A 9,962-nucleotide genomic window follows, 5' to 3' on the forward strand; every position below is an offset into this window, starting at 1 on the left:
CCACGTGTGAATAATTTAGAACTGGCCAATAATGGGACTCGAATTAGCATACAAATGGCGGGAACTCTTTGCAACGAGCATTTCTGTGCTGCAACAAAGAAATGCACCCTGCAAAGAAAGCTTCAAATTGGCGAGAAATTCTCCCTTGCACCGGGGTTTTCTTTTGCAGCAGAAAACTCCACCGTGCAAGGAAGCTATAATTTAGCGGTAACAATTTAGGAGTGCCAAAGCACACAAAAACAAAAATCACACCCTTTGGGTTGTGACAATCCTTTATGATTTTTCCTAAAGTCTTGCCAAGAACAGAGGTGAGGCTAATCAGCCTATAATTAGCCAGGTCCTCTTTCCTCCCCTTCTTGAAAATAAGGACCACATTGGCCCTTTTCCAGTCTTCTAGGACCTGTCCTGAGCGCCAAGAGTGCTCAAACAGTTGTGCCAGTGGTTTCACTATGACATCGGCCAATTCCTTTAGTACCCTTGGCTGAAGATCATCAGATCCTGCCAACTTAAATACGTCCAACCCCTCCGAGTGCCCCTTCACCAGGTCAGTGCTAACCGCTGGTGGATTATTATCTCTCTCATGCCAGACTGAAGTCTCATTGGGAGGTGTGATTGTATCTGTGTCCAGGAACACAGATGTAAAGAAATCATTTAAGAGCTCGGCTATGTCCATCCTATCTGTTATGAGTTGCCTTAGTCCATCTTGTAGCAGTCCTGTGTTATCCTGTGCTGCCTTCTTGCTCCCTATGTACTTTAAAGGTAACAGAAAGTCCTTCTTTATCTTTGTTGCCAGCCTGAGTTCTGTTTCTGCTTTGGCCTTCCTCACTGCTTCGGTTACTTCTCCTTGGTGGCTGCCCCTTGCTTCCACTGCCTGTAAGCCTCTCTTTTTCCCTGTAGGCTTTCCTGGATTTCCCTGCTCAACCAAGATGGTTTCTTGGTTCTTTTGCATCCCTTTATGTATACTGTAATGGTAACCCTGTGCCTGCAGGATCAGTCCCTTGAGGAACTCCCACCCTTCCTGAACTCCCAACTCACTGATGTTATTACCCCTCAGGCCCACTCTAACTAATCTCCTGAGCTCATTGAAGTTGGCCTTCTGGAAGTTTAGCACTTCCGCCCTACTAGTTATCTTTCCCACCTTTCACCAGGTAGTGAATCCTATCAACAGGTGGTCACTACCTCCTAGGTTACTTTGTACCTGCAGATCCTCCACCAAGTCCTCCCCTGTGGTCAGCACCAAGTTGAGTAAGGCATTTTCCCTAGTGGGACTGCATACCTCCTGTGTTAGGTGCAGGTCCTGTATGCAAGTTAGGAGCCTACGTGAACTGGCAGACCTGGCTGGCTGCTCCTCCCAGCAGATGTCTGGGTAATTAAGGTCCCCCATGAAAAATGGGTCCTTTGAGTGTACTGCCTTTGAGAGCTGTCTTAAGAATTCTAGGTCTAACTCCTCCTCCTGTAGTAGACCCCCATGTAATCTGACGCATAGGACTTTGATCTGCCCTTCTTTTGTCCCCATTTTTTATTACAGAAGATTTATAATGTTCAGTCCTTCCCCCTCCTTCCCCCTCCCTCTCCTTAGTCTCTGTTTAGCTGCAAGCCAAGCAAGCCCGGCTTCAAAACTCTAAAATCTTCGAAACTTTCGAAACATTTTGACTGCCCTCATTTCATTTTGAAGCTATTTGGAAGCCTTTTGTTTCATTTCGATGTTGCTGTTTCAAGCTCGAAATGTCTCAAAACAGCTTCGAAATGAAACACCTGGTGAAATTTCACACAGCCCTAATGGTCAGCCCCCAGGTTACAAGGTTACTTAATTGCAGAAACTTCATTTTAGGAGAATAATGGTACTTTATCACCTTCATATTAACAAAGGCAGGGCTTTACCTTTCCTCACATGCTTAGTAATAACGTTCTCTAGACTGGCATTTACCTTGCAGTGTGTAAAAGCTAAACCAAAGCAATTTAGCTCTGTGTCATTCAGGAGTAAGCAGGCCCTGTTCATCTGTAATCATGGACTAAGAGTCAACACAAGAAGTTACCGCACAGCAGCTAAGACATGCCTTTCATAGCATCTGATGAGGTAGACTATTGCCTATGAATATTCCAACCTCTGTGAACCACTTAGTCTACTAGGTACGGTGGTACGGTATGGTACCACCCCACCCCACCCCACCCTCTGCTAGGCACATTAATAATTTCCACTACCTTGCCCTATTAAGTGAGTGCACAGGTGCAAGTATTCTTTTGTTCCTTAATAAATAGGGATCAGGGACTTGCCGTACCTTAGAGGTACCACAGAAACTGTTCTTGTGTCTTCACTTATTCCTCAGTGGCTGCATCTACATGTGCAATTAATGTGAAGTGATAAACTCTGGAGCAGTTTGCTCCAGGGCATACACTGCTCCAGAATACACTGCTCCTGGGCCTACCTTCTATACATGTGCCTAGGACAGCAGCACTCTGAGCCAGAGTGGAGCAGCTCCAGGCTGCCAGCAGACTCAGGGGGTCAGCCCCGGGCTCCAGGTGGTGGAATCAGGCAGTGGAGGGGCTGGCTAGGTTATGAGAGTGCTGAAAGTATGGAGCCATATGGCTGACTCCCCCTCCCTTATCCCTCCTGGCCCCCCAGCCTGCTGCCAGCCTGGGGCTGCGCCACCCCAGCTTAAAATGCTGCTGTCCCGGTCACCATCCACACATGTGTTGCAGCACAGTAAATGTCTCCACTGTAAGACACTACTGCCCCTGACAGTACTATCTTATGGTGGAGTTAATTAATTCACTGTGCCTTAATATCAAAGCTCATGTAGATAGTGATGCTTTACTGCAGAGCTAATTAGTCAACTCCACAGTAAATCACACATGTAAATGCACTCAGTGAAAGGTAAATCTTTGGCAGCTTATGCTTACATGAAACGGGGCTAATTGCTCCAGTTTCACTTTAGGTTATTCTGGGGCAGCTGTGGGTATATAGTCTCATAGTTGTTAGGGGCTGGAAGGTATGCATAACAATTGTTTGTGTCCACAGTTAAAAACATGACTGGGGGCTTATAGCATCTCAGCAGCCCCATGCTGTCTGTTCATGTAGCCAACCTGATGTTGGGAAACCTCGGTTTTTGGGTGTTCAGCTTTCTATACCTAGGGCTTATTTATTATGGGGACTTCTTGGACTTGTGTAGCTACATAGATGTGACTACACCACTGCAAGCCTACCATGTAGATGTGCTGCACGGTGAGTTCTGCTGCTCTAGTGCAGGTAACTCCTACCCTGAACCCAAAAACCGAAGGATCCAAATTACAGGTCAGTTCTGAAAAAAGTCAAAATGTCTTTCTCTGTGGCTTGTGGTAATAGTTTATTACCCCCTCTTTCTTCTATTCTAATGAAATATTGTGTCCCATTTTGATTCTGCCTTAGTGGTCTGGAAGGTGAGAAAAAACAAATAAAGGGCATGTTGAATGAGCTAATACGCATCCAGGCATTTCCCCTTAACTCCTAGACCACAGCTAAACATCTCACCCAAATATTTCTTTTAACAGATTCCCTTCCCCCACATACATTCCCACTGTGTCCCATGCCCTACAGGGGACCAGATTTGAGATAGGAGCTTCCAATGAGCATACCCAGGAATAAAGCAGGGCTGAATTAACACAGTTCTCTTATCATAATTATAATCTAAAGCAAATGAGTTTAGTTACAGCAGGATTCCCTCCTGTCCCTGCACCTCCCACACACAGAGCAGCTGTAGTATTGCTTAGGTCTCCTGTATAAAGCCAGCATATTGCATTTATTGAAACCAAAGGACACATAAGGGTAAAAGGGCGCACTTGAGCAGGATCAGCATGTTTCTGTTTCTGCTGCTGCTCCAGCTGCTGCTGATCTCATGTTTTGGAGCAACAGAGGAGGGAGGACAGCAGCCAAGACAAAAGAGGGGAAGAATTCAGCACCTTTTCTACCTAGATAAAACTCTGCTAGAAAGAGAGGTCCCTAGGGAGCTGCTAAGGGAAGATCCTACAGACTCTGAAGGAATCCGAGCAGGGCCAAGCTTGTATGTAGCAGCCCTTGAGCATGCTGCAGAAAACAAGAAGCCAGGAGAGAAAAAATTGTCCCGATTTATGCTTCCTTTCATAGAGCTCCAGACAACCCAAAGCTCACCTGCACGAAAAGAGGCTCTTCATTCTGATAGTCTGAGAAACTTTTCACCTCCCCACTCATCCCATGAGAGGGAAGCTGAGTCTTCTTATAGGAAGGATGCCAAGAAATTCTGGGACCATTTCACACTACAAAAAAATTCAGCCTCTGAGGAGGTTGTCCTGCCAATCAAGACCGATGAGATGCATCAGGAAACCTGCTGGACTCTGCCTTTTTCACAGGTAAGTACAAGTCCTAGGAAAGGGGCCCATCACTAGTGAATATTTGCTCCTTTCATTTTCATGTGTCATCTGTAATCACTAACTAAAGGCAATACAGGTTGATTGTACTTGCTAAGCAACAAAGGCGCATTGGGATAACCAATATTACTGAAAAAGACCTGTTTGGCTTTTAGGTCAGTGAGACAAATTGTCTGATCACAAAGCTGAGTGCCAATGAAATCAAGATACAATGAGCAGAAGGGGTTCTCTTTTTTTTGTCTGTAATCAAAGACAAATCGTATTTCCCAATTTAGCCCTACCACAGGGAGAACAGTCATCTGGCCTCATGAATTATTCATGCATCAGTCTCAGTGCAATTGTTCAGGAGCTAGGTTGTTTTATTTTCTTATGGATAAACATAGCTTCTTCATGTGTTAAATTAAAATCAAGGAACAAGTAAGCCTTTGTCTATACTAGGTTCATGTCCAAGAACACTGATAAAATGCTTGAAGTGTGGATGCAGCTCCACCATCAAAGTTGATCTTTTACCACCTCTAAGGAAAACAAACTGTATAGATAAAGGTACAGTTTTGCTGGTATAATGGCCACCAGAGATCACCCTTCTTTCATACCCCCTCATTAGGTTACCTTCATGCTAGCAGGAGTGTGAAAGATATATGTGGCCTAGAAAGTTATACTGCTTAAACTATACGGTAGCATACTATAAACTCCCCCTAAGTGTGGTTGAATTTATAAGCAGCATAAAGTGCTTTTGTCACTATTTTTTCAGACCAACAGACCACAGTCAGTGATCATCATTTCTTGCAAATGACCAGGCATTCTTATAACCAAACTTTTAATTGAAAAAGTTACAAAGGCATTTGGGCCTCTGATCTGTAGACTAACTGCAGATTACTTCATCTGGCATAGCTCACTATCAGCAGTCCACAGACCATATTGTGGAAACTACTAAGTTACCCAATATACTTGTAGTTTACACTAAACTGGGAAGCAATCCTGTTATAAGGTGCCCTTATTTATGCTTGTACAACTGCACCTACACCAGGGTACATAATGGTATAACTATGGGCATGTTAGAAAGAAATTGCACCTCTAACCAGCATGATACCTTCAACTGTAAATCGATCTTTAATTTACCAATGTAATCCAGCGATGGGGTCAGAGGGTTCAAACACAAAGGCACATTGAACTGAGATCATTTAATATTCTGGGAATCCATTTATGTAGACAAAATTGCAAGCTAGCTCACTGTGACAAAAGCTTAGACATTCTAAATAGCAAATGACATTTCTTTGTGTGCAATATGTAAAACAAAGACACAGCCAATTAAAACTTTGCAAAGCAAAGTAAAACTTGCTTTCCTGGCTAATACAAAGATTTAAAAAAATAGCCTTACAAGGTCTGAAGTCTATTCTTTTTCCGTCTGAATTCTGTTACTAGTTAAAATAAAAATGATGTTTGGAATGCTATAGTAACTAGCAGTACCAACTGAAAACATAACAGGAGTTGTATAAATCTAAGCCCAGTCCTGCAGACTTTGCATATTCATATTTTCCAAAAAGTCCATGAGGGTTTTGAACGTACAAAGTGTGGAGGAGTTGAGTTGACCACATTTAAAAAGCCAATGTAACTACAGCCTGTTTTCTATTTCAGGGTATTGTGCATGAGAACTGTGAAAAAGCAGTGGTCCAGAATAACCTTTGTTTTGGAAAGTGTAATTCCTTTCATGTCCCTGGCCCAGAAGATCGTCTTTACACCTTTTGTTCCCACTGTTTGCCTGCTAAATTCAACTTAAAACGTTTGGAGCTGAACTGTACCAAGTCTGTCCCCATTGTGAAGGTGGTCGTGATTGTGGAGGAATGCAAATGTGAGATTCAGAAGACTAAAGGTCCTGAAATGGGTCCTTTACATTCAGACTTGCATGCAAATGTGTATGGACACAATTAATCTGCTGAAAGGCACCTTTAAACTCCATGATCATTTGTAAATTATAATAATAAAAAACCCTGAGATTTTAGTCAAACACATTCAACCAACAGTGTGAAAATATAGATTTTTCTCTCTCAAATGCTCCTTTATCATAGGTATAACATTGCCTGAAATGTATCAGATGTTTCCATTTGTGTCTTGAGAGAGAGGGAGGATGAGTATGCAGAGTGGGAATAAGTGATTAAACCAGGGTAATTCTTAAAAAAAAAAAAAACTCCTGTCCTTTTTACCACTGGTTTAGTTCAACTGGTGTTAGTACTGCAGGGGGTCTGTGTGCCTTTAAAGTATATTCCCTTTAGATAACTGGGATGAGCTACCCCAACAAAATAACTTTTTTTTCCCCATGGATATTAGTGTATCTATAGTAGGGAAATCGCCAGTATAGGTCCAATGGCATGTCTCAATTGGCAAACCTTTTCTTTAAGTACACAAACCTTTAGACTCTTGTGTTTACTTCCAGCTAGCTCATCATGGATCTCTTTTGCCATGTAAAATAGTATAAGACATAATATATGGGTAACTTTTTTTATCTTGCATAGCTATTCAAGGTTGGCCTTATAGCTATGTTCTGGTTTTGATCTTGATTAGTTACCTTAAGATAGAAATGAAGGTGCCTTATCGCCACTATGATTTACATGGACATGGTGATTTTGAATTGGGTACCTTACTATAGAGATGTGCTGCTTTTTTTTTTTTTTTTTTTTTTTTTTTTTTTTTTTTTTTTTTTTTTCCAATGAAGGCAAAAGCTTGGTCCATTCAACAGGGTACTTGAAAGCTCCTCTAAATATTTTTGTTTAAACTTATTTTTCATTGAAAAAATAGCTTTTCAATCAAAACCAAACATTTTGCTGAAATATTTATTTAGTTTGAAGTTTTAAAAAACTTTTTATGAAAGACAATCCAGTTTAATACGAGATCATTTTCTTCAGATTTTTGGAGAGTTGTTTATAGCTTGATATCAGGGATTGTAGGTATATGCCATTTATACCTATATAAATAGACCAGGATAACTCTAGAGGTAAATCTTTTCAATATAGGATAAGCTTGACTGATCTCAGCCTGTACACCTCTGGCACTTAGTCCCGCTTCTGAGTTCTCTCCTTTCTCTTTTTGTTTCTTGCGGTCATGGCTAACAGCTAACAGTTCCTTTAGTTTCAGGACCCATAGACTTTAACCAAATTCTAACCCCTTCCCAGGCCTGGATTAACTCTTTCGTGGGCCCTAGGCAAACAAACACATGGACCCTGAGCTGGTTGAGACCCCCCTCCCCACCTCAGTGTTGCTGCCCGTGGGGAGTGGGTCTTGGAGCAGCTGCCACAGCAGCTAGGGGAGGGGAGGGGAGGGGAAGGGAAGGGAAGGGAAGGGAAGGGAGGTGGATGGGGCCATTCGTGCCACCACCATGGAGGGAAGGACCGGGCCCCCCCTTGCAGCTCAGGGCCCTAGGCATGTGCCTAGTTTGCCTATGTGTTAATCCTGCTCTGCCCCTTCCTGGACTTTATTATTCCTAAACTTTTAGGCCTTTGATTCCCCACCTGCTGTTGCCTTAAAAGTTCATTATTGGGTAATCTGAACTGGAAATCAGAACTAAGTTAACCAGTCCCCAAATACGTATAAACCCAATTAACCTGTTAAAAGGCAACTCCATGGCCATCTGCAAGGGGAACCCCCCCAGGGTTCAAAATATGGGGGGGAAGTCAGGGGGACTGAACCCCCCATAAGCTCCCCGATAAGAGATGAGAGCCTCCCATAAGAGACGAGAGCCCATGGCCCACCCCACACCTTCCTATGAACCTCAGGCATTGGCAGCAGCTCTTTCCAGCTTGCAGCTGCCACCACCACAGATCCCAACAAGAGTCGGAGTATAATTTGAACCCTGCCCACCCTCTAAGAGTTTAGTTGGACACATTCAACCAACAGTGTTAAAATATATATTAATATCTCTCAAATGCTTCTTTATCACAGGTATAATATTGCCTGAAATGTTACTGAAATATTTATCACAGTATGGGTGAGCTTAATTTATTTACACACACATTGTAGCAATGTTGTAAGTATTTTACAGATTACCTTTAAAATAAATCAATTCCATACTTTAGGAATGCAGTCATTTTTCAAAGGGCATTTACTGAACATCGTGTTTGACTGACAGCTCACTTTCTGATCCTGCATCTAAGCCATAGCCGTAGTTTGCTGTACATAATTCATAAATAGGGACCTACCTAAATCACAGTGAAACAAAAGGGTTTTCATGGCTAGCTTGCAATGCGCAGAGCAGATTTTGCAGCAGCTCCATCCCTTGGCACTGATTGGCAGAGAGGCCCCAAGGTGTGAGTAGGGGTAAGGGAGCAGCCACCATCTTGATTGCTGGCTGCCCTTTGTGCTGCCCCTCCCCTCAGCACTGATTGGTGGAGAAACCCACCAGGTGGGGCAAGGGGACAGCTGCCATCTTGTCTGCTGCTCTTCATGTTGCCCTGCCAGCCAGTGCCTTCCCCTCCCAGCAGTAAGGACTGCTGGCTACCACTGGGAAGCCAGGACTTTATTTTTATTAAGGTTTTGGGTGTTTGGTTTTTTGATTTAGCAGATATTGTGGACAATCCTGGATTTTGAGATTTCCATGGAATCCACAAAACTGCAACTGGGGCTATTCATAAAGTAAGGGACTTGGGCATTAATATATAATTATGCTTCTGAATACACAAATTGTTTTTAAAGAGGCAGCTTACACAGTAGCGATTAAAAAGTAAGCCTGCAACTCTTGCCACCTCTTCTTTTACACCAGTATAGTGTATAAAGGGCATTAAGCCAATCATGAATAGGCTGCATGTACCATAGATAACAATCTCTAGAGTTTAAACGGTTCATGTGTTGCATCTAATAATTTTTTTATTTAATACTTCACTTCTGAGCTTCATAATGTGACTTTGCTGAGGGATAACCTCATTGGGGCAGGCTGTCAAAAGTCTCTCACCATCCATGGTTCTCTCCAAGGCTTCATCTGTGAGCTTTAATAGGCATGGGTTATGATAGAAAGAAGAAATGCTTTCCTACAGCATGCAATAACATAGGGTCTGTGCTTTGCTTTGTTTGTTTCCATGTAGCTTTCGCTATAGAATTTTGTGTGAGTGCCCAATTCTAAATTCTGTCATTGGTCCTGCTTCCCTGTAATACTGTACTGAACTTTATGTGACAGTTACATAGTTAACTTCTCTAAACACTTTGAACTCCCTGTGCTCATTTATAACAAAGCAGAAGAGGAAAAAAATTCTCTCAAAATTCACAGCACCAATATTCCCAAACATACCCCCCACTGCTTCTGTTAAACCAAAATCTGGAAGAAAAAAAGAACTACCAAACCACTGGCAGCATGTGGCCAACTTTCATAATGTTACTGTGACTCTTGCACTAACGTGTTTTTCTTAAAGCCCCAGTTCCTGAATTGTGCAATTGGCTGGAGATTTTATTTTAATTTAAAAGTTCTCATGGCTGCAGAGAAAAGCATGAAGGCACCAGAAAGGCTCAAAACCAGAAGGCAAATAAAGAAAACCTCAACATGATTCTTTTATTCTCTTGCTTAAGCCAAACTCGTGAGTTGGTGGGGGCGGGGGCGGGGG

At 42.6% G+C, this 9,962-nt stretch overlaps 1 protein-coding gene across 3 annotated transcripts; it reads left to right on the plus strand.

Annotated features, from left to right (window-relative positions):
- Positions 1-3,004: 3,004 nt before the first annotated feature.
- Positions 3,005-6,694, plus strand: CER1 (cerberus 1, DAN family BMP antagonist). 3 transcript variants are annotated; one of them, XM_006033658.2, is made up of 3 exons: positions 3,005-3,292; positions 4,121-4,362; positions 6,016-6,694. In XM_006033658.2, exons 1-3 carry the CDS (start codon positions 3,061-3,063, stop codon positions 6,307-6,309), a joined length of 768 nt encoding a protein of 255 aa, XP_006033720.1. In that variant the 5' UTR covers positions 3,005-3,060; the 3' UTR covers positions 6,310-6,694. The 3 variants fall into 3 exon arrangements, with proteins under 3 accessions (XP_006033720.1, XP_006033721.1, XP_006033719.1); XM_006033659.2 differs by having other exon boundaries at positions 3,005-3,223; XM_006033657.3 differs by lacking the exon at positions 3,005-3,292 and having other exon boundaries at positions 3,544-4,362.
- Positions 6,695-9,962: the final 3,268 nt, after the last annotated feature.

The sequence above is a fragment of the Alligator sinensis genome, unplaced genomic scaffold (genome assembly GCF_000455745.1).
Source record: "Alligator sinensis unplaced genomic scaffold, ASM45574v1 scaffold185_1, whole genome shotgun sequence".
Classification (NCBI taxonomy): Eukaryota; Metazoa; Chordata; order Crocodylia; family Alligatoridae; genus Alligator; species Alligator sinensis.

Coding starts and splice junctions, on each gene's coding strand:
- CER1 (XM_006033657.3), top strand. CDS start 3,832: ATGTTTCTGTTTCTGCTGCTGCTCCAGCTGCTGCTGATCTCATGTTTT. Junction 4,363..6,015: donor GGACTCTGCCTTTTTCACAG/GTAAGTACAAGT, acceptor TTTCTATTTCAG/GGTATTGTGCATGAGAACTG.